Here is a 25475-nt window from a genome sequence, read left to right as displayed (position 1 = left end):
ATTCTTGCCCTTTCAAACCTTGCAACTATTTTGATGCTTATTTAGAGGAAATAGAGCATAGAAGCATGACAATACACAGTCAGGTACTATTTCTAGAATAAGTAAATGTCGGAGTATTTAGTAACAGAGGCTTTTAGTCACCTATGTTTTTTATTAGTATTGGTGTCAGCTTGCTGCAATCTGAAGTTTTTCACAATACACACACAAAAATTTGATTGTCTACTCTAACTCAGTGTAACCCAATTTAGCTGCCACTATCTCTGGTACAGAGGGATAGCCACCAAAGAACACATGTACCATTACCAAGGTTTCATATTTATTTACTTATTCAAGTATGTGGTATATTCTGGAGTTTACAGTGACCAGGAGAGTATGCCACATATTAAAAATAATTGTTTCAAGCTATATCATTGCAACTTTGTGGGTTGCATAATGATAATGCACATTTCTGGAGCTATGGTGGATTTTCTACCCTGCATGTTAAAGAATGCATGCTGACTAGAAAAAATATTTTACTCTCTTTTTCTCAGCCTGTTTGAATTTCTAAGTAAAAGTTTATTCTGCTAGCATGAAGCTGAAGCTCTTATTTCTTAATCCAACTCTTCTTAAGAGCATTTCCTCTTTCCCAGTGTTACTTCAGACTGAAGACTCTCCATATATTCAGTTTTGAAAGGGGTAGTGGTGATTGTTTGGGTGACAGACAGTGGATACTTTCTAATTTACTCTATAATATTTGATAGGTTCTTTGTCTATACCTAAACAGGTTGTCAAATTGGCTGCTCATTCTTTAAAAAGAAAAAAAATTCACCATCGCACCACCCCCATCCCTCAAATGCCAAACCCACAGAAACAAACAAACAAAGCTTTATCTGGTGTTCTTTATTACTGTATGCAGATTTTAGTATTATGGCCAGGTGTAATCATGAAATTGTCTACAGGACTCTTGCAGGAGTAAACTTAATAGAATTATATGTCTGCACACCTAGTAAGCATCTTTTCTAGTTTGCACTGCTTTTAAAACACTTCAGTTATTGTAATACATGTCTTTGGGTAACATGGGCAAGTTCACGGAGAGGGGAAGCTCCTGGGCAGAGGGAGTAGGTCATGGCTGAGCAGTAGCAGTGGGTTTGTGAATGGATAGGCTTGAGTGTGAATTTCAATTTCACAACGTTTTTATACTTATGTAACCCATGAAGGTGCTTGGTTATGAGATTTTACGTACAGTGAAATCACTGCACTCAGCATCTAGAACAGGATTATCTGAGTTTTTTTAACTGAATTTAGAGGTGAATAAAACCTGCTACTTTTAGGGGTGACAGAATAGGGAAAGTGCTAATAGGAATAGTGGTTTAAATACAGTAGGGTTGAGTAGGAAGACCAGATAGAGATATGTTGCAAAATATGGATGACCGGAGAAGCATTTTAAAAAATGGAAGGCGGTTTTCAGCTGTCATTTTGCTTGAAGTGGTAGTAGATACAAGTTTGAATATTGTAGCAAAGAGTTAGCAAATGAAGAATATGTTTTTGCATAATGGCTTACTTAGAATTGGAGCCTGAATTCATACTGCAGAATGGAACAGGCTTACAAGCAGCTTCCCATTGATCATTTCTACAGATCTCTCTACTGAAAAGAGGCTCTGGTGGTAATCCTCCTGTCTTTGAAATAGCAATAACTTTGTATTATAATTCAAATATGTTGTTGTTTTGATGTTCCAAAAAATATGCCATGTGGTGAGCATTTTAGCTTCCACATCTGAATTACTTCATCTCTTGGTGCTTTAAAAAAGTACATGTTCAAAATAGAGTCAGTACAAAAATGGTTCAGTGCTGGAGCATGTTGGGAAAAGCGTCTGTGTCAAAGCATATACTCTAAAAGAATACAGTTGGAACATTTGAGTAATGTGCAAGTAATAAACAAGGGTTTTTTTAATTTTGAATGGGAAAGTGGCAATAGCTTGTTGGTTTGTTTTTTGTTTTGTTTTGTTTTCTTTCCATTTCTCTTTCCTCATTCCATTTGCTGGCAAAATAAACATTTGCTTAGAGATTCTGAAATGTGTTAAAAGGTATTGTCATTGAACATATTCAGGATAGTAGTTATTTCTTTACATTTTGAATTGTAGTTCTTGTTACATCTTAAATCGTCACTCTCTCTGGACTGAGTGGAACTCAATCAGCAGCAAGCACTGAAAACTGTGACTTCAGGCACCATTGCAATTTCTGTAAAAGCATTTTCTAGGCTGTTCTGATATCTGTAAATGTTCATTACGCATGAAAACTAGTCATATCAAATATCTTTGCTGTATTCCTTTTAGGAAGTATATATTTTTCCTTCATGTTACACTTAACCATAAACTGGCAGGATATATTTCCCAGAAGTGGTATTAGCCTGAGGACATCAAGGGTCATCACTGTTCGATATTTACTGGTGCCTGACACTAATTTTTGAATGATTGAATTATGTCTTTGGCTTTGTTTCTTTTTATGAAAGAAAAATTAAAATTGGCTTGCTTCACTGACTGAATAAGAGTTACAGAATAGTCATAAAGCTTTTGCTTGGATGAAAGGTTATATGCCAATTTGATACTCTCTAGTATTTCAACATTTCATAGTCCTGATTTTTTTTTTCTTTGCGATTTCCTCATATCTACAAAATACTCCAGACTGCTCTTAATATTAATACTTTCAGGATAGGTATAGGCTAGCATTTTATAGCAGAAATAGCTAGAACATTTGATGTGAATGCTTGTGTCTGAATTAGCTTCTTTACCGTATTATATTATAGCTGAGTGTAGTTCAGTGGTGGTTCAGATCAATGTTATGCTTCAGTTATTGCTAATAAAGACACAATCTGTGTTGTATAAAGAGAAGTGTTTGCTGTGCAGCACTTGTGTAAGTGGAAGAATCATGCAAAGAGCATGGAAAGAATAAAAAATTACTTGAACACCTAGTTTTATAGCAGTTTGCAAAAAATACTGTTAGACAGTGAACTGGTGCTTGCCAAAATGGTATAACTGACAAATACATAACAACAAAATGATGAAAACATTAAGTCATTAAGGATGGAACTGAAAGAATAGTCTGTTAAGAGAACGATACTAAGAATCGTTTATGATCCAATATATTACTTTCTCTATAGGACCACTTAAGTGTTTTCAGACTTTGAGTCCTCACCCACTGGGAATGTCTGACATAAAAAAATAAGTTCATAGTAGAGTATATTTTTTGGTTAAATGCTGTTCTGCCACCTCTTTCTGTAGTCCCAGTTTGCTTTTTTCACAAGTTTGTTTTGATCAAAATTGTTTGGTTTTTTTTTTTCATATTAGGAAGCTATCACATTAATTTTTAAAATTTACTTGTAGAGCATAGTTGCATACTTTTGCAATGCGAATATTCTGAATTGTTGTCTATGTTAAGAACATGAAGGTGAATACTTCTGTTGTTTGATTTGTTTTGAATCAGTCAGGATCTATCTATTTTTGTTAAATAAGTATTTGTTAGATGGTTGAAGTGTTAGAGATGGGGAGGGGGTGTATTGTATGACATGAATCATAATCTTTTAAGTCTTGTGATTTGTGCATTTAGGAAGAGAAAAACAATTTCAATACTTTATTTTCTAATGTGTTGGCATTAATAAATGATTTACATAACTTTTTTCACAATAATTATACTTAGTATCTGTTGCTTTGTTCAGTCACCGTACCCTTTCTCCCTGTTTTATATATTGTATATTGAATGCTTCTTTCTTTTACATTTTTTTTCTCCCCTTCCCTGTTTGTCAGAATTAACAGAATTAATGGGACCTGAGTTAGCTATAATCCGTAGGGGTCTACAGCGACTGAAGCTTAAGAAGGCAGAACAACAGAGACAGCGAGCGCTAGCTGAGGGCTCAGCGCCACAGTCCTCCTCCTCTGATCAGTCCTCTAAGGGCTCCTCCCAGGACACTCAGACATCAGGTTGTCATTTGTCAAGGTTTCTTAAGCAGCTAACGTAGTTATAGTTTGTGCTGCTGTTGTTTGCTGAGATGCTTCTCTTCCAGAACAAGACAGTTAATGCATTTGCTGCTTGTCTTACCTTGCATGTGGTGGTGTTTATCATCACATGGTTAGGGAAAGAGTAATATTGACAGATTTCATTTATCTAGCATGTTTGGATTATATAGCTAAAGGATATTATATGGCTAAAGTTTCCTAGGTGCATGGTGTCAGGTATCTGCAATGTTTGTTAGAGCAGTTAAGAAAGAAATTTCTGTATCCTGAATAGAGTAAGGTACTCACACACTTGAAATTGCATTTTAGTGTTAATTGTATCTGATAGTAACATTTAAGGCTTACCTTTTGTTGCTTTAAGAGGGTTAATTTAGCAGAAGTTTAGCTCCCTTGCGTTCCAGCTTGTCCTCGGTATTTGCACTGGGGGCTGGGGCAGCTGAACTGAACTCCTGAGTGATGCCCAATACATCAGATAACCTCAAGTCAGCACTATGAATCCAATCTTGCTCACCAACCAGTCAGACATTTTGTTGAATTCATGTGATTATAGATTCACTAATAGTGCAGGGTCAGATCATCACCATTGAATTTACACGCTTGAACAGATTCACGATTAGTATAATATATCCTGTAAGTCTGAGTACACCCAATGAGAAATTCTCACTACTAGATACATAAATAATGAGGTTTATTAAAGCAACAGCTACAAGTTATTTTAGTTTGCCATGGATAAAACATAGTGTCTGAAAAAACAGAGGCTTGAAGTCTTAAGTGTCCTGGGGAGACTCTTGGTATAACATAACCAAGTGTGTAAATCTTACCCCAGAGTGTCTTTTTGCGAGGGGAAGTCTGTTATGCTCTTTCCTTGACTTCTCAGTGATGGTGTCTTCCCTAACTTTCCCCATTTTATACTATTTTCTGCATTCAGGTGGAGCTTAAGTGACTCTAGTCATACATATCTTTGTTATTGATCAATGTAAAAATTTTTGCTTTGATTTTTTTAAGGTAAAAACTTCACAGCACTAGCTCAAGGGAGCATAGGGGCATGATGGAGGTGTGGATCCTTTGGGGTGGAGGTGTGTTTTGGTATTATAATGAGATTGTGGTGAGCAAATTTCAACATATCTACTGGCTCAGTAGCTAGCATCTTGAACAGAATGGAACATTTATCTGTTTTAATTGACAGCAGCTATACCATGTGGTTCCTGTACCTGCCTTGTATGCAGGGCCTGGCTGTGGTATCTCCACACTGTTCCACTCCCCTATGCTTCTTAGTGCCAGCACATTGGGCTCCCCCCATGCACTACCAGCCAAGAATGCAGGTCAAATTGGGAGGAGGGGAAACCATGCAGAGCAGATTCCTTACCTGCCACACTGCTACCTTATATGCTGAAGATGTAGATATAACTTTATCAAGGATACACTTATTCTGAATAATTAGTTTCAGTAATTTTCCCCCTCAGTAATTATTACACAGCTTTGGTTTAGCATATGCTCTAAACCAGGGTAACAATTCAGTAAACCAGAATTTTGGCACTCTTAAATGCTATGGTTTTACAGTGAGTATAGTGAAAATACTTCTAACAAGCCAAAGTCCTCAGATATGCTCTCCTTGTTTAACCAGAGTGACTTTTCGTTTCACTGTCCTCTTTCTTGTGCCTTATAGGGATGAAAAATTATTACAGGAAAACCTTTTGTAATAAAGAGACATCTTTGAGAAAGTTAGAGTAGAAGCATGCATATGAATAAAGAGATTAACCATAAAGCATAAACTTGAAGCAAACTTTGTCATGGCACCGCGTAAAAATGAGTGAGCTGCATGCTGTGTGAAAAATCAGCATATCTTGTGTTGAGAAGTAATGTCTAGCAATGTGTCTTCTATGGATAAATTCTGTGAAAGTTAAGGTGTGGCTAAATTTCTTAAAAGGATTGTGTCATACATTCCCACCTTGACTTGCTGTGGTTTAATCTATTTATTTATCTAGAGCCTTACAAAACAATTTGATATAACAGTGGCTAGTGCTCTAGTTACAATATATAGCTATTGAATTTTGAATAACTTCCCACACTACAAAATTCTATAGTGAGTTTTCAGAATGTTTGGAAACCAGTAAAACCTGAAGAGCTCTGTTCTTATCCTAGGGATGGCAGCCATAGGTGCCTGTTGCCTATAGGAGAACAAGAAAAACAATGTTGGCAGTGTTCTTGTGAGTGGCTGCAGTTTTCTGCCAGGAAAAAAAAAACCCTACCAACAAGCTACAATTTTTTTTCAGCAAACTGAACACTGGAATTTATTAACTCAAAGATATGTATTGACAGAGGCAAAACCATAGCTAACATTTACAGTCACTGGATCTTGATCTTCTGTTTTCTTTTTGGAATGACTTTTTTTGTTGTTGTTGGTTTGGTTTGGTTTTTTTGATTTGGTTGTGTGTGTGTGTTTTTTTTTGTTTTGTTTTTGTTTTTTTACAAAATTGTTTCCCATTGAATTGAAGCTAGAAAAAAAGTTTAGTTACAACCATATCTGTAGAATTTTCAGCTGAAGGTGTATCTGTGGATATTTTACTACCTTTCAAGTATGTGGTGTTGGTCTGGGTTTCAGCTGATACTGTCTTGCCCATCTCTTTCTTAGTGCCCCTTCAAGGATGCAATGTAATTCTTTATTCCCACTTGCTTGTGGATCAACATACTGTAGGATCCATACTGGCACAAATTTGAAGCTTTAAGCTGAGTAATTGCTTTGACAAGGAGTCAGAGATGGATTGTAGTTAGTTTGAATCCCATCATTTTGTTTGGCATCCCCAGGGAACCCCAAAATGCATACATAACCTTGGCGGAAACTAGTGTTCAAATACTTACCTCATTCTTTGTGTGATGACAATGAATTTGCAAATTTAACCCTTTTACTTATTAAGTAATAGCTTTGAAAGGTAGATTCACTTAACACTATGGAGACATTTATTTCTGGGGAGAGGAAGTGGGAACAGTTTTGCTGCCTGAACTCCAGCTCACTAGAATGTATATCTTTTTGTTGTTTGATCTGATTGGTGGAATTTATTACCTTCAGCACTATAGGCAGTGGAAGATTTAAAATGCGGGATTGAAATTCAAACATTTGATGTGTTAGTTCAATTATTCCTCAAGAAATCTACCTTATGTGTAAATACAAGAAATTCCTGTTGTGCTTCATCAACTTGTTTCGTTGTATTCCTTCTTCTTCTGTTATGGGGGACGACCAACGATAGGACAAGGTGTAATGCGTTCAAACTGGAACACAAGAGGTTCCGCTCAAATTTGAGAAGAAACTTCTCAGTAAGGATAACAGAACACTGGAACAGGCTGCCCAGGGGGGTTGTGGAGTCTCCTACTCTGGAGACATTCAAAACCTGCCTGGACACATTCCTGTGTAACATCATCTAGGTGTTCCTGCTCCAGCTGGGGTATTGGACTAGGTGATCTTTTGAGGTCCTTCCAATCCCTAACGTTCTGCGATTCTGTGATGGGAGGGAACAAAATGAAACTTATTTCTTTTGGTTGGGGAATCCACCTTCACATCACTCTGGATGTGGAAATATTCTCTGCATTTGCTCATTTCTTCTTATGCAAGTTACTTTGTTTTGTTCCCTTTTTCTGACCTCTGAACACTTATTTTTGGAAGATGTGTATAAGTCTATTTCTTTGGAAAACCAGAGCTGCAGATTTTTGGTCTCTAGCTTCTCCATGGAGACGGTTGTTTTCCAACCCTGTGGAAAGCTGGCATTTCAGAAGTGGGGTAGGAGAAAAATGAGTGCTTAGTTTTGGGGATTTTTTTGAATAATAAATTCTGAGACAGAGACAATGCTTTTTTTTTTTTTTTCCTTCCCTTTTTTTTTTCTTTCCTGCAAGGTTGTCTTTGTTCTGCCTTGAGGCAGGTTTTCAGTTTTCAAGCACATACTGGCTGTAAATTTTCAAACAAATAATATGTCTGCCACTATGTGAAATGGCATCATAGTGTTTGGCGCAGGGCTGCAAGTCCTCAATCCCTACTCTGGCACAAGTTGTATAATTTACACTTGTGACGTTTTGAACAATCCAGTGTGAGACTGAGGCCATTTCCTCTGTCCTGTAATTCATTCTCGGTCCTTATCTTTGCAACCACAGAAGCTCAATTATAGCTGTAGACACAGAGTGGAGAAAAAATACTTCAAGCATGTAAGAAATCACCAGTGAAAAAGTCAAGAGCTGAAAGCTTTTACAGGCCTAATAGAAAATTAGATTGTCTGGTAGTTGTTCTGTCTCCTAGTTGAAGGACTTGTCATTGTTACATTAGGGTTTTGTTACATTAGGGTTTGTAAGCTGTATCTGTAATAGTTAACCTTCACTATCTAGAAAAATATGGTCAAAAGTTTATCTCGTTGTTGAATGTGAAAGGGAGTTAACTGAGTAATGATTTACAGTGGCCTGATTTGGCATTGAGGGAAAAGATACTTTATCCTCAGATGGCAAAGAGACTGTTTTATTGGATACCTCTCACAGGTATTGTGTAAATTTGACAGAGTTTTAAAAGCAGTATATGGTGCGTGTATCAGTTCAATTTTGACTTCAAACCTTTGCTTACGTATTGAACAAATTCAGATTTTTTTTTGCATAGTTGCTTTATTAAATTTGGGAACTATGTTAAGTTTTTGGGTTTTTTATTGTATACTTTCTCCAACAAAGACTAGTTTAAACTTAGATTTTTGTGGCATTTCATAACATCTAGATCCTGTGCAGTATTTAAACAATAGCATATATGTGCTATATACAAACTACAAAGAAAATAAATCTTTTTAACCTATTGTTATTGATGCTCTGCCTATTGCTGATATGCTGTGTATGCATCGCCATTATCTATGTCACTTCTCTCTTTGAGAACTTCAGGCAAATGGAATGCAGTTTGAGAAGTTACAGAAACATGAACTGAGCTGATCTTGAAGTGAAAAAGATAAACCAGTATTGTAGAACAGTGTGCATCAGGGGTTTCTGTTGCAGTCAATGTGCATAATCTTACCCACAAAAATACAAAGTAATATGAATCTTTCTTTTTTGAGGAAAAATTAATTTGATTTAGACTGTATTTATTGTGGAATGAAGATATATACATTTGCATGCTGACGTATTGCAGAATGTGTGATGCACTTTGACTGGATCCATTTTTTTAAAACTTTGGTGGTTCTGAAAATCTAGACGGTCAGTGTCTTTAAAGCAGGACAAATTGGACTTTCTTTTCTGTGTTAAAGCTTTCTGCAGAGAGCAAGGGGATGACTACAGCTTTTATTACTAGATTCTTTGCATTCTTTGTAAACACCTAGATGTGAAATGTTACTAGTTGAAATCCAAAATATGTAACTGAGAACTTATTCACTGTGCAAAGCAATTATTCCTAGTTTTTAAAACACTCTGTGTCATGTTTAGGTCTTCTAAAACAGGCCTCACTGCTTCAGGCCTGATTCTTACAATGGAGCTGATATTATAGTGATATAAAGAGGAATTTTTTTTTTTCATCAAAACGATGGAGATGGCATGTTAATATTTCGATGAAGTCAGGTGCTGATTGCCCAAACTATAGGAAGATCCTTCAGCATATAACTGACTTTAAAATTATCTTGTATTTTCTGTTTGAGGTTCCCCAAATTTATGAATCTCCAGTTCCCTCTTTAAGTGGTGTTCCAGTTTAGAAAGTACTGGTGACATTACAACCAGTGGCGAACTGCATTGGGATGTAGACCCAGCCTGTGAAAGCTCAGGTAAGAGTTTGGATTTTTGTTTGTTTTTTTAACTATATGGCACAGTTTTTGATAATGCTTTTTTCAAAAGCTTTATCAGAAATGATGAAAGTATTTTTTGAGAATTTTTACAAAACAAAGCCATATATTAAAAAAAGAGGCATTTACCTGAACTTCTCTAGGCTGGTTCCATGGTCATATTTATTTCCCTGCCTGAGCTGTGGGGTTCCAGACTGCAGTGCCACTTCAAGGGATACTGGTGATCTGTGGCCACAGGGGACTTGAAAAAGGAAAAAAAAGAGTGAGTTTAAAATTGCTACAAACGGACATATCTTCTTAAACCATGCTGAAATATTGAAATACTTAAGATGCTTCCTATGTGTTGTTTAAAAATTCTCATATAACAAGTGAAATGCATTCACAAGTTATAAGATGACAAAAATAATAGTGAAATGTGGGTGGTTTAAGCCTACATTGGCATGGACTACTACCAAGAAAATTTTTACTTACTGTAATCAAATGATGCACATCATAAAACACACCAGCTTCTTTCTTACTGTTGCATAACATGAGGTCCTAATAAAATTTAGAAGTGCTGATAAGGGTAGTAAATGTAATTCCTTATGTTTATAATTAAAATATCTTGGTTCAGTTATGTTTGTTCTGTTCATTTTGATCTGAATTAAAGAACTGATGAGATTAGCTTTTCCAGCCAAGTGAATGTTTGGCAGCATGATATGCCTTTTAAAAAAAGGACATATAAGCTTATAGAAAGAATTGGAGTGCCAGAAGAGAGCGTCACTGTCTTTTCTCATTAGGCTTCTCAGCTTGCTGTCCAAGACCTCCCTTCCCTTTAGCACTTTTGGTACAAGTTAATCCCATTGATGTGCTTCATAACTCTGAGTCAGTGATCAAAGCCCACCTGCCCTTGAGAGAGAGGCAGACTGATTCCAGTGCTGAGTCAGCTGGAATACAAGTAGATCATCTTATGACATGGTGCATCTTTACACCAGCTTTTCTCTTCCAGCTTACATTAGAAAAAATGGATTACTACTCCATTGGAAAAAAACTTTGCTGTAGATACTTCTAAATTGAAGATGATATGTAAAGTACACTTCAGTTTTGGAAAATGAAATATATTAATATTACAACTCTCATACTTAAGAGCTATGTCCCATCTAAATCTAGATGACAGATTCTGTGGTCTGGCTTAGATGTGTTTGGTGCAAGGTGTGGGCATGGCTGAACCAAGGTGAACACAAAACAGGGCCTGTTTTGTGTTCCTCAGTTATGGAAATAAACTGTATAAGTCCAGTTAGCAAAACAAGCCAGCCTCTAAAATACACTGAGCTTACCTAAGACTCTCCTCATCTTTGTTCTTCACTCCTTCTCCCCTGTCCTATGCTAGGTATCAGTGTAACGAAAGAACAAACTGATTCTTGCACCAAGGGCTGGGAATGAAGTATCATTTGAGATATGTATCTAAATCATCTGTGTCAATTTACCAGCTTTTATGGCTGTACTGCAGAATGGGTCATGCTGGATTCTGACCCAAACCTGGAAGTGAGCTTCCTGTAGGAGAGATTGTATTATTGCATTGCTTTCCTTGCATAGGTTTTAAATTCATGTTAAAATTCCTTTAGCATGCTGTGATGTTGGCAGACTATGGCTCAGTTTACAGTACAAGAGATTAAATCCTTTTATCTTAGCATGAATTTGTTTATAACAGAAGATTAATAAATAGAACAAAAGTATGGTAGCCTAGCCAATATCCTTGAAATGTTGCACAAACTTGCATACATCATTTCAAGATAATATACATGATATACATCAACTTAAGGTTATACAGACGTAAGATCTGGTCTTCAGAGGTGACAAGGAAAATAGATTCACAGAGGGTACTGAACTTTGCATCTGTCATTTGTTTGGACAATGAATGCAGTGCTGATGACAGTTATTAACTGGTAGCGTCCAGTGTGAAAAGATGCATTTAAGTACTGGGGTTTTCGAGATTTTGTGATTACATGAGGATTTTTATAAGACTACCTGGTGTGGTACTGTGTTAAACTCATGAAGATCTCAATCATCAGATACCACAGAGGTATAGCATCTAGGAATGCAGAACTATCGAACTCTTATATGAGTGGGATGCATTTTGGTGCTTTAATGTTTTAAAATCACTTTATATGTTGTGTATGTAAACATTCTCATCTTTTAAGTTTTATGATGTTAGATATAAGTATTGAAGATACTGGTATGATGTTGAATATTTTATGTTGCAGTATCAGTATTCTGAAGTTTACATTCCGTATGTGCTTTGGAATACTAGTGTCATTTGGTAGTTGGAGCAAAGGCTTTAGGAGTCATAACTCTTCAGTGTTTTTCCTGACATGTTAGAAATTTGAAGAACATAGTAAAATCCCTGGTAATGGACAGGCATTTTTAATATTGACATGCCAGCAAGCTTCAAGCTGTTCAATGACTACCTAAAGGAATACATAATGATTTGAAACAAGTGGCTTTGCTTTTGTCATACCTAGAAAATGCAATATGGCTGGCTGCTCATAAAACAAACCCGAAGCTTCCTTATGTTGCTGCTTTTTGTTCTTTTAAACTAACATATGATCGTGACATTGCTGTGCAGTTCTCTGCTGCTTATGTTTTAAGTTGAAATCTCATTTTTGTTTCAGATTCTCCTTCTTCTGTGGTTAACAAACAGCTTGGATCCATGTCACTTGATGAGCAACAGGGTGCGTGTGACAGGAAATGCACTATACCCAGCCATAGCTGATTACAATGCTTCCTTTTAAAACTGCCTTTCATGATGATAAACAGTCTAAAAATGCTGTTCATCTACATAAAGTAGAGTTCTGTAAGCAGATCTGCTGGAAACTCCTTAATTATTTAATTCTCAATATGAGTAACAGAGTAAGGTTAATTGTTTTCAGAAGCCATCCTATGCTCAATTCTTAATGTGCTCAGTGTAGTCACAGTAAACATCTATGTACTCTAAAGACATTTAGAAATTTTAAGTGCAAAGTAAAATCAGTTTTTCAAAGTCTTTTTCTGAATGGTTCTTTGTGGATCAAAGTGCAAATATCAAGATTGAAGTAACTTGTAATCATACAATGCCAAATTGATTTAACTTATGCAAGAGACGTGTGTAGCTTTGTTATACTTGCACAGTTTGAGTAACACAAGAGCACCTATTGCAATGAAGTGCATCTTACCTCTGGGACCCTTTGTCATACAACCCTTCTACTAAACAACTACTAGTCTTTCTCTGCAGATGCCCTATGGGCTGGTGGTAAAAAGAACGCTTGTGAGCTTTCTCTATGCCCATTATTCATCAGTCTTCAGATTGTGAGCAGTGAAGTGGACCGTAGGTGATCCTATGCCAGCTGAACCAGTGTCATCTGTAGTGAATATTTATGTCTGAATAATTAATGAGTGATAAATGGTAGTTTAAAAATAGATTTCCATACACTCTGCATTATGCTTGCTTCCATATCAAAACCTCTGTAGAGATTTAATAGCTCCAATCCCGCAAAAGAGCTGGCTGCTTCATCTTGTTTCACATTCTAAACTAGAATGCTGTTTTGAAATCCCATTGCTGAAAAATAGTCTGTTTGGCAACTGTTGAGATTATGGTTTATTTTAGGATGCCAGAACATTGAAAAAAATCAAGCTGTGTTTTACATTAACAAAATAAATTCATTTTGTGGAACTACATTTTGAGAAGACACAGTCTTAAACCTCAGTGTGTAAATTTGCTAATTATTTGTGGTTCAGCAGTCTACATCACTACAGGTTTAGCTGGAGAAGTTGCTTATAATTAGTGACTGAATTATCCCCTCTGCTATGAACTCAGAATAAAGGATTATTTGATGAGAGTAGAATAAACTAGAATTAACATAGGAAGTCGGTATGTTTACTGAATTTCTTAAAACAGCAAAAATTTTGGAAAATTGATCAGTTGTTCCATGAAGTTGTGAATTAAGTCCATCAAACAACAAAGGCAAAACCAAAAGTTTTGGTCCCAGGAATCAGTTCCCAAATGTGCATCAGATTCCTCTTCAAGCAGAATCAGTTGCCTTAAATACTTGTTTGTGTATTACTATTAAGTACATAATTGTAGAAGACCACAGTTGTAATAGACTCTTGGAAGTTTTTCTAGTAGCTTCCCTGTGTTAAGAAATTACTTGAACTAATGTGAAGAAGTTTACTCTCGTAAAAGAACTTCCGGTTTTTTTAATAGGCAAGAAAACCCCTGAAAATACGTTATCTAGACTTTATTGGTAGACCAGTTCTCTGATTGTTTTAAGGCAATCTTTTTCTGTTGTGATGCTAAGGATCATCTGAAAAGATGCAGAATGTTACTTCTAGTTTGGAAAACTATGAATTTGGAAAGGAAGGTTATTAGGAAATCTGTTGTCCAGACAATAGAATCAAGTGCAGTGCTACACTTAAGATCAAGTCCAACTGTAACCCAACTCTGGCACTAAACCATGTCCCTAAGAGCCTCATCTAGGTGTCTTTTAAACATCTCCAGGGATGATGACTCCACCACTTCCCTGGGCAGCCTGTCCTAGTGCTTTACAACCCTTTCCATGAAGAAATGTTTCCTAATATCCAATAATAACTAGAAAGAATAATTTGCTGAGGTTCAGTTGGACTTTTGAAGTTAAACTGCATTAATTTCACTTATACCTGAACAGAAATCTTGAAAAATTTTAAGGAGCTAATGAAGGAAGTCATATCAGTTCTTTTTTTGTAGAAATACTTTTCTTATTCTTGTATTTTTGTAATTTGGTTCTGAATCAGCTGTCTTTCTGTTGGAGGAGTCTCTTTTGTTGGCAGTTATTTTTGAAGACTGTTTCTGGATTTAAAGATCTTTTGATACTTATTAAAAACATATAAATTTATAATGCCGTTATTCTGACAGTCCAGCAGAAGCTAGAAGTCATTCTCCGCTGTACAAAATGGTTTCAAATGGATTACAGTGATCTATGCTGGATCTTTTTTCTTCTTTTTTTTTTTTTTTTTGACTGTGATTGTAATAATGGACGGTAGCTGTTAGGTTTGTTGCAATGTAAAGGTGATCTTATGACCGGGAGGTACTGCCAGAATTGTTATGATTAAAGAGGGAAGCTGAAGCCAGAGAACTAGCTCAGTAACTCTGAAGAGCATAAATGTGCATGTGCATCTCATGCCACCTTAATGCTACTTCTTCTGTACCCAGGAGCCATACCAATTACTGATAATTCTAGATATTTGCAAGTTAGTGTGAGGGTTTAGCAATCCCTTGTGGTGTTGTCCATTCCAGATTGTTCAGTGCCACATTTTAGATACTTGAGCTGGCTCAGAATGAACTGCTATGTCAGCCATGGCATAGTTCTTCATAAACAGTACTGTAAGTCCTGGAAACTATTGGCATGTGTTTTGTCCTAGCTAATAAGCTCTGCCTCCCAGTTAGATGAACTGTTTAGGTGCTGGTGTGCATATAGAGTTCTCTAGATCTATAGTAAGCTCTGCAGATACAAGCTTGAGAATTTCAGACTTATGCTTTGTTGTAAGGCACGGTGTGGTGTGTACTGCTTCCTTTGGTAAAGTACAGTGCTACATCTAATAAGTATAGGAACCATCTAAACAAAGAAATGGTATACCTTGGGCTATAGATTAGGCTTATCTGAAGAATTATTTGATTTTCAGTCATCCCTTAGGCTTCGTTGTGCCTTATTCTGACTGGTATCAGTGTAACATTGTTCAGTCAGTATTTTTCACTAGAAAAGGGAATCTCCACCCTTCCCTCCAAATTTATTTGCTTCTGCTGAGTTTTCATCTGTTGAGCCTTCCTATGTAATTCCTACTTTTTGAAATACACCTCTTATTTTGTCCTCTTTGGATGAATTTTTCTCTCTTCAGGAGTAACTCCCTTTGGTTTTTGCCCACAATATGACTTTACAATATACAGAACTGATTCCATTATGAGGAGATCATGATTAGTAAACCTATATTTATGTGCTTACTACTTCATAGTTAAGAACCCCAATTTCTGAAGTTACTCTTGCACAGGTTTTTTGTCTAAGGGAAAAAGTGTACATGTGGGGTATTGCTTTCAGTTATTTTGGTTTTTTTTAAGGTTTTATCTTCAGGTTAAAATGGTAGTTTCAAGCTACCCTTCCTCCTGTAGATACCTGGAGAATGGACCATTTCATGGGAGTCTGGTCTAGCACAGGGTTGCTTATGGAATAAGACTCTACATTGTTGATAGCATCTTTAAAGTGTAATATGTTTGGCTGTAAAATCCAAGTAAAGTTTCAAGGTATTTTTGAGGAATTTGGGATAGAGTTTAGTAAGATATTGACAAGCTACGACTTTCTCTTGGAGTAATTACTACCCCACTTAGAGCTTGCAGTCAGATTGATAGTTTTGGCAATAGCTCTGCAGTAAATCACAGAAGCTGTACAACTTTTCCTCTTCTTCCCTTCATTTTTTTATCAATTTGAAGTATATCTGGTGAGGTGGGATAAACCTAGCAGAAAAAGAGATGCAGTCAGTCTTTGGCGATCACATTGTTCTTTTTGAAAACTAAGAGTTCACAGCTTCTGGATCTTATGTGGCTTCTGTAAAAGAATGTTCAGTTATGTACTGGCAAAGCTTATCAACCTTCTTCACAGAGGCTCCTATTCAGCTTTCATTAGCTGTGTAAGTTTAATATAAACTGGTAAACTACACAATTCATTCTGTGCAGTTTATGATCAGATTCTTGTCTCATCTGTCTTTTAAAATCTTTGTTCTTATTAGTGTTGCTTTTGTGCCCTAAGACTAGATTAAGGAGGAAACTGACCCAGTCCAAATCATAGCTCACGTTATTGTAGATTTAAGAAAAAGTTGTTACATAGTGTGGTTTAGCAGTTGTCTCTCCAGAAATTAGTAAAAATAGTTTCTCAGTCAGTGCCCTATTTGAATAAGTCTACTGCAATTCTTCCAACTTTGGGAGTGTGGAAAAAAACATGAGCATTGCTACCACAGTAAGCGTAGTTAGGGGATTTGATATACTTTTTTTATGTCAAGATTTTAAACCCAGAAAGCACTGACATGATAGTATGGTCTGAGGTTTATAACACAACCCTACCATTCAATTAGGCTGATTATAGATAGCAGTGTTTTGTTACTTTGGTCAGCAATATTAACTAGTTTTGTGCTGAGGCAAATGTTGCATAGCAGTATCAAATTATAGTATAGCCATTGTCTGGGGGCTGTCTTGGACTATTTAAGGCAGCAAGTTGTCTGTCTCTGCCTGTCTGGGTTCCTGATTCAAAGATAGGTGTTGCCTTTACCTATTACAAGGAAGGTAAATAATTCTCCTACTATGTCATTTATTACTCTTTCAGAGTCCAGCTCCTGATAACTTGTGCAGTATGTTGGAACGATAAGTTTTTGTACTTTCTTAGGAAGGGATAATAAAAGATTGTTCAAAATGTCTATATAAGCCACCATAAAATATTTTCTTATTTGTTTCTTTTCTTACTCAGTTTATTCCAGACACTGGAAACCTTGCTTTTGATTGGTTTTATCCTTGCTCCACTCTAACAGGAGTGTAACTGGAACTTTTATATTAGAGAGGCTGTGAGCTTTTCTTTGCATAGAATGAGACCCATGCCTTATATATGATTAGGATCATAGCTGTAATTGGTTAATTTTATTTTACATTAAAATATTTTCAATTTTCTTTTTTTTGTTGTTGTTGTTCTTGTTTTTGTTTTAAAATTTGTCTTCAGAATATGTCAAAATACATATTTAAAATTCTTTGGAGCAACTGATCACTGCTCTGATTTTGTGATAGGCTTGTGCCTGTCAGCACTGATTGTAAGGTTAAATTCTTACATGCAGTTTCATAGTTCCTATAACTTAAGAATATTTTTTTAAATCAATATTCTGCAGCAGTATTGTAGCCAATGTTATTTTCATAGAAGCCTTTTAAGTGGAAGAATTTTTAGGTTTGTGCTTGAATCGAATTTAAAATTTTAATCGCTGTTTACCCAAAGATGATCTGAAGCTTTTACTTTGTTATAAGGGTCAAACTGATGCCAATACTGCAAGTATACTTATAGCCAAATTTCTGCATTTTGTGAACCAAAGAAAATACGGCATGGTTTTGTCCAAACAGTCCTGAGATAAAAAACTCAGCATTCATGAAAAGCGAGTCTATGTAGGCTACTTACTGGTCTTTTGAGTAGTGCCTTATGCTGACTAAACTCTCCCATCTGAGTTCTGAGAGAATGGCACCTCTGTAGTGAGGCTTAATCTGATGGCACTTTCCATTAACTCTGTAGTATTGCCCAAGGCCAACTTCACTGTTAACGGCAATCATGCCACGCATGTAGATAGACTGTGACCATGAGTTTTACTCAAGGATGGTGGGTGGGTAGGTGAATGTCATTCAGCAGTCCTGTTTTGAAGGAGCCCATTGAGCCTCCTTAAAATTGTATATGGAGCAAATATTTGACAGACTTGCAGTGGTTTTCAGTTTGATTCACTTTTGGATGATGTGAATATTAAGTTTAGAAAGTACTTCCCTTCTGCTTACAGCTATTAAAATATGAAGGCTTTTTAATCCTGAAGCTCTCAGAACATGAGTTTACAGTGTTTTTATGACAACTAGCTGACAATTTACAGCAGGTTGAAGGGTATTAATAGTTGACTGGGTTCTAAGTAGTAAAAAAAGTGAAAGGGATGGTTGTTTTTCTAGACCACTCACTGTGTCTAGATCTCATCATCTTTTTTTCATGTGTATATGCTGAGTCAAAAAAGACTGAACACCACTTCCAAAACCATTTTATATTCTTGCTAGTGTACTTGATAGGAAAGGGATCTGCTTATAAAGGATAATATTGTGTGTACACATACTTGTCTGCAGTTTAATTTACCTGCATGTTGAAGGACAGCATCTTCTTTGTTTACTCTTATAAATACAAATAATTTTAGTACATTTTTAAAGCATTGCAAATGTGGTGTGTTTACTCTGAAACTTCTTAACTTTTTGCTTCGGCTATAAGAGATCTTAAATAGACATTGTACATGTTACTACCTCATTTAGCCTTTGTCAGGACAATTAGATAAATCTTCAGAAATATAACAGCTTTATGTATATTACTGATGCTCATCGAAACTTTATCAACCCCATTTTTCTAGAGAGTGATAAGCCACGAACAGGAACAGGTGAACCAGTTTTAAGTTTGCACTACAGTACAGAAGGAACAACTACAAGCACAATAAAACTGGACTTTACTGATGAGTGGTAAGAAGTTAATTTTATTTTTGACTGGTTATTGATCAGCACATATCACTAACACTTGTCTAGCATGAGATAAATTATTTTTCCATATGGCATATGTATATTTTAGATGTATGTAGATGATTTGAAGTGGCTGTAGTCCTTAACGCATTCAGAATGTAAAAGACAATGCTACTTTAACATGAAATTTGTGCAAGAGGGTTTTTTTTGTGATATTTGCTGTGAATCTCTTTAATGCTAATATAGTTTGAAAAGTGTTGTCTTCATCAAACCCTCTGATGAATGCATGTGGTTAAGATACTAACTTTATGCACTATTTAGATATTACAGTGATGGCATCCTTTAAAGATAATAAATGCACAGTGTTGATAACTGCCCTCCCTTTCTTGGTTTTGTATCAAAGTTAATCACTAAAACAATTCCCAAAACAATTTATCTCCTTCTGTTCCTATTTATTTGTTTATGTTTTCAAAACTATTGTAGAAGACAGTAAGTAGAAATGGTTCCTGGCATTTGTTACTGGGGAAAAAAGCAACCACATTTAGTTACTTTTAAGTGCTGTGCCTTCAGACATAAAATATATTTTGCCCACAGCATTTTGAAAACTCTAGCAGTATTCTGTGTGTTTTCACAAGAGTGAAGACTTTACCCATGTGAATCTGAAATATTGTGACAGTTAACATTCAGCCAGTCTATCAGACTGTTTTACTATTTAGAGTCCAAATCCAGCAAGCTTTGAAATAATTAGTTTTGCTGTAATGCTTTTAATGAATTTGGCATTTTGTTGTGTAGTCATCTTTGTTTAATGTTTTAGGATAGGCAAATTTCACAAGAGAAACAGAACATTAGCAAAGACTTCATCCATTCTAGTGTTTTTAGTGTAATAATATTACTACCACTGTAACATGGAACTCAAATTTTATTAAACAACATTAACATTTTATTTCTGTAGTTGTTTTAATACAAAAATTGGTAAACGCATTTTACACTGGAAACAGTTAATGAAATAAGTGATTCTGAAGATGGAGAATTTGAATTAACAACTCAATGAACAACCTCAAGGACAATACTAAGAAAAAGCGGAGTGTACAGGCAATAGAGATGAGGGACAGGAAAATTATTCTTTACCAAAATCTGTAACTAGGGAAGTAAAGACTAAGCAAAGACTACTAAAATTTAACTTTAATTTTTCAAAGAGTATAAAAACAAATGGGATAAACTTCTTTATTCATTTAATTGCATTGCGGTGAGAATGGAAGAGCAATTAAGAAATACTGAGAGGAGGCAAAAACTAAATAAATACTTCATATTAGTTTCCAGTAAAGTTGAAGGTGTTGATGAAAAGGTCATGGGAACTAAATGCGACTTATGTGAGAATTAAACTTGGAAATTACTTCAGAAAAATTGGACAAAGCAGGAGTAAGCTCCATCTCAGGATTGAGGGGAGGGAAGCAGGGGGAAGCATATCTATTCCGTCTAATAGCAAATACTCTAACAAATCTCTTGGACCAAGGGTAGCCTCATGTGAATGACAAGCAACAAACACTGAAGGAGAATGAGGTTCTAAACATCATGATCTCTTAAGACTAATGGTAGCAATATTCAAAGCTTTAGGACAGTTCTGATAGAAAGGCATATTAAAACAAGCAGTACGTGGGAAATAAACCAAAATTATGGGAGCTAGAATGTGCATGATTCAATGCATTGTATTTGGCAGAATAACGGGTTCTAGAAATATAAATGGTGTAATTGAGAGAAACTATCTGGATTTCCAGTTCCATGCTGACCTTCTGTTGAAGGTGGGACTGGTAGATCGATAAAGAAACTAATCATGGTGGTTAAATAACTTAATGGAGCTTTTGTAGTGAATAGTGTTGTGTGCATAGTGAGAGGAAAAAACATTTCCTAAGCCAGACAAATTTGCAGGGCATTGTCAGTTCAGAGGTTAACTAAGAACGTCGTGCCGAAGAATGGAGTAATAGAAGTGGGTGGCAATTTTAAATATAACAAAATTATGCAGTTGAGGACAAATAACAAATGCCTAATCTTAAAGTTGGGGATCTTCTGAAGATAAAATGGAGGACATGGAACTACCAGTTGCTTCATTCTCAATATAATGCAGCTACTAGAAATGCAGGGATTATCCTAGATGTCACCAGCTGGGAGACTTCAGCCAAGGCTGAGAATTAATGGTGCTGCTGCTCAACTGTGCTTTGCAACTTAGAATGCTGTGTGCAATCTTATCTTGCTTTTGAGAAAACTGATTCAAATCGGTAGAGGTTCAAAAAAGGGTTATGTGGAGAACTGGGGAAGCAGAATACCTACTATGGAAGCAGATAGTAGAGCTTCATGTAATGAAAGCACAGGGTGTTATTTTGGTCTCTCAAAAACATCCTCTTCATGTAACTGCCGCTGTAAAAAATAACATTGAAGTAAAAATTAGAGCAATACATCAATGTATATTAGCATTGAGCTAGGAAGTAGATTCCTAAGAGTAAAATAAAAAAAGTCTTAATGCTCAGAATGTGATTATATTAATAAAGGTGATTATATCATAAGAGGCATGAAATAGCAAAAACCTTTAACTTCGTGTCTTAGTAGTACCCTTCTTGTCTGTCCCTTCAGAAATAATGCTGAAAATTCTTGATTTAGAAGGAATACTCTAAGGGCTAACAAAAATATTTTACATACTCCAAATCCAGTATAGCAATGAAACAGACTATTTATTATCAAGATGAGTAAAAGCTCCCATATTTAATGTAAAAAATGAAAGCGCTGAAGTCTATACTAGATTCTCAAGAATCTAGACTAGACATGTGCTACCTCTAGCAACATAGTATATGAAGTAGTTTAGTAATAACATATACAGGTAAGAGGCGGCATGTAACACTACAGTCTAAATTATTGAGAATCATGCTTGTAATTCACAGAACTCATCTTTGTTTCCACTTTTGTCCAGCAATTTGCCAAAGTTTGAGGCCATAACACAAATATGGGATGGGAGAGAATGAGAGCGCTCAGGAGCAAGGCTTTGTATTTCCTAAAATAAGGTATTTTCTAGAGAGTTTAAAAACATTAGTTTAGATGACATTCAGGACAGTGGTGATACTATTTCCTGAGGAATCATTTTCCTTATTGCAAACAGAAATTGGCATTCCACAATAGCTATCTAAACATGAGTGAAGAGTAAATCTCAAGTACCAACTTCTAATAAATCTTGAGAAATAATGAAAGTTTGAGGACTTACACCTGACATCATAAGCCCATTCCTTAAAAGGTACAGAAGTAATAGTTAATGGTGAAGAACCTGGTGAATTTTATCTGAGTCATTTTTTTAATTGGATGGGATAAGATCATGTATTAGTGCTCAGCTAACAACCTGTAATACCTTTAAGATCTCTGATCATTTATACCTACAAAAAATGTGTAAATAGTGAAAGAGAACAAATCCTTTTGAGTTCTCACAGTATTTTGGAAAATAATGAAGAAAGCCTTTAAAGACTAAAAAAAGAAAAAGGAGTGAACAGGATTCAATGATGCAGAGGAACAGTCTGGGATGAGTAGTGATGGACATAACAGAAGAGAATTCTGAAATGACTGTGAAGGTTGTTAGTTGTAGCTTCTGCCAGGAGCTATTGTGAGATTGCCGTGAGAAAGTTGATGATGGTCAGGCTGTGCTATTGCAATGTTATATTATCTATTTACATTATTTCTATTTTTTTTTTTTTTTTACATGTTATGCTGCCAGGAGCAGCACAAATTCAAGCTCTAGAGGGAGTGGAAGTCATTGCAAAACTGAAGGCCAAGAAGACTCTGTAGAGACAAAAGTCTCAGGAGAGTCAGGACTTGAAGATGAAGAGACAAGTAAGATACAGTGTTATTTCTGTAATGTTAAGGAAAAATGTTGCTGTCCTATGTTCATGACTACCATTGAAAACAATGGGAATCTCATATGCATGCATACGAAGGCAGAATACAGCCATAATAGAGCATTAATTTATTTAGGAAAGAAAAAGATACTAACCTGAAATAGTTGCAAATAAACAAAGTTAACTTTTTCTGTCTTCAGTTCTAAAACCCTTATTCTTTTATCTTGTGGACATATTCTTCCCCAGTTTGTATCCAAAAATAAAACAACTGCACGTTGCAATCATAAATGTGTGCTTGATACTTTGTTACATTTCTTTCAAGCTGTCACTGTATTTTGTTACACATCGTTGTCTTGCTCAACTCATTGCCAAAAGGGCAGTCAAGTCAAATGACTGGTACCAAGGGGTTTTCTTTGTAAATCCCTTTTAAAAGAGGGATAACTTAATTTCTGCCTTCAGAAATAATAGCTTTCAGTAAGTGATCATCTGTTTCAAGAATATTAATGTGATTTTTGCAGCTGAAGTTCTCATAGCATAGGATATTAAGTACATTAAGGAACAAGAAAGTAATACCTTTTTCTTTGTTAGTGTATTGACCTAGGCAACTAGATAGGTTTATGTATACTGACTTTTATGTGATTAGTATCCGAGATGTCAGTAAAGTGATGTGGACTTTGGAGGGGATTGCTTGCTTTGGTTTGATCTAGGAGTGCTAGTATCATTTAGATTTACTTACATTATAGTTGTGCATCTAAATGAAATAATGTGATTTAATATTAAGTTAATTCAGGAGTTCCTGATGAATCTCACAAGGAAGACTCAAGTGCTGAAGAACTGAAAACTACCGATGAAACTGTAAAGACAACAGAAGCAAGTATGTATCTGTACTCTTTCAAATTTAGTTACGTGAAGTAGTACAGAATGGGGAACTAAATTTCTGATATAAACTCAGTATACATAATTTAACTTCTGTGACCATTTGTAATGTCTTTTAAAATAGGCTATAATCATTAATGCTGTTACTTATTTTCCCCTGAATTTTGTGTTAGCTTTATCAGATAAACCTGGTCATGAGCATTGTGGAATCCAACCAGAAGAAAGTGGTCCCCATGCTGGCACTGTCTCTGAAAATGTAGAGGAAGAATTCTCCTGTGAAAAAAGTACAAATCAAGAAATTTCAAGTCAAATTGCTGAATCCACTGCTAACTCACTTGCTGCAAACGATGAACCTCAGCCACATGCAGAATCCTCAGGTCTTGCAACTCCAGACGAGTCCTCTACCAGAACCTCAGCTCTCCAAGAAACTGATGATAGTGATGATGATCCTGTTCTGATCCCAGGGGCAAGGTATCGAGGAGGACCAGGACACAGGTTAGAGGAATATTTATTTGTGCTATTGCTCAGCAAAATGCATTTTTTTAATGGAAGATCTAGAAATCCAGGCTTCGTATCCTTAATTAAAATAAGTTATTCTTTGGCAACTAGCCAAGAGCTTGATGGATGGGTCTAATTTGCCCACATCTAAGATATGTATAGCTATATTCTCCCTTCTAGCCAGGCAAGCTCCTCTAGATCTAATACCTCTTTGTGCTTATTTATTGCATGCTGAATACCCCAGTGCTAAGTATTTACAGTTAGTTTTTTATTATACTCCCAGTAGTCTTAAGTATAGAAAGTTAATAAATTTGTATACATGAGTCTGCATTTTCTTTCAGCTATACTTTAGGTGTTCTTACTTTGGTAAAGCAAGAGCTGTTAACTGTTGTTGTTCAACAACGCTGTATTTGTCTGTAGTACGTACATTAAGACCGTTGTGTTCAATTTTTCGTTGTTGCTTCTTTTTCTCAAAGGAGAAATTCTGTAATCCTTTTCCTTTTGTTGGTTATTGAGTACCAGTATGTCTGGCAGTCAAAAAAAAGTAGATTACTGGTTGTCGTTATTAATAAAAGAGACACTTAGTTAGCTTTGTGAATTTTTTTTTGTAAAATATAAACAGCCATACATACTGTTTGATCATTCAGTAAACTTAGCCCCTGTTGGTATTGCTTTTTTAATTAATACCTTTGTTCACTAATTTAAATTCTTGGACATATTAAGACCTATCATAGTTATTTAAGCAACATCTCTATTGTAAAACTTAAGTAAACACCTTTTTTAGTTGTTTTAGATGTTATGTAACTTAGTGTCTGATCCCTTAGCTTTACTCCTATCCTGTTCAAAGGCAGCGTTATCTTGCTATTAGTTTCTTACACTAGCTATGCAAATTCTTTTCAGGCAGCATTACAATATGTATTCATTAGAACATCATAAAAAATTTAATAGTTGTGTATAGAAAAGGTTTTGAATAATTTGCAGTTAAAAAAATGTCATAAGCCACCACATTGACAGTGGTGATGAAAAGAACAGTCAGTAGTTGCATAGTATGAGTAATTCTTATCACTAAATCACAGTGTTTATGAAAAAGCCAATATATGCAGATTCTTTCTTAATCCATTAACTTTCTATGCAGTACTAAGGGATTGTAGATAAATATCTGATGGCAGAAATAGTTTCCATTGCAAGACAAATGTTCATT

General features: G+C 35.7%; 1 protein-coding gene across 8 annotated transcripts in view; it reads left to right on the top strand.

Annotated features, from left to right (window-relative positions):
* Window positions 1–25475, top strand: part of DCAF6 (DDB1 and CUL4 associated factor 6) — a 92406-nt gene that overhangs the window by 43915 nt on the left and 23016 nt on the right. For 3 of the 8 annotated variants that reach the window (XM_065852853.2, XM_065852871.2, XM_071813986.1), the window contains 6 exons: window positions 3780–3953; window positions 12421–12480; window positions 18929–19034; window positions 22780–22895; window positions 23682–23774; window positions 23950–24271. In XM_065852853.2, coding sequence (XP_065708925.2) covers window positions 3780–3953; window positions 12421–12480; window positions 18929–19034; window positions 22780–22895; window positions 23682–23774; window positions 23950–24271 — 871 coding nt within the window. The remainder of the gene's footprint in view (window positions 1–3779; window positions 3954–12420; window positions 12481–18928; window positions 19035–22779; window positions 22896–23681; window positions 23775–23949; window positions 24272–25475) is intronic. The other 5 variants (XM_065852881.2, XM_065852899.2, XM_065852862.2 and 2 more) reach the window with 4 other exon arrangements.

Source organism: Patagioenas fasciata, chromosome 1, assembly GCF_037038585.1.
Source record: "Patagioenas fasciata isolate bPatFas1 chromosome 1, bPatFas1.hap1, whole genome shotgun sequence".
Taxonomy (NCBI): Eukaryota; Metazoa; Chordata; class Aves; order Columbiformes; family Columbidae; genus Patagioenas; species Patagioenas fasciata.
Note: the sequence above shows the minus strand (reverse complement) of the source record. Positions and strands in the feature narration are given on the sequence as shown.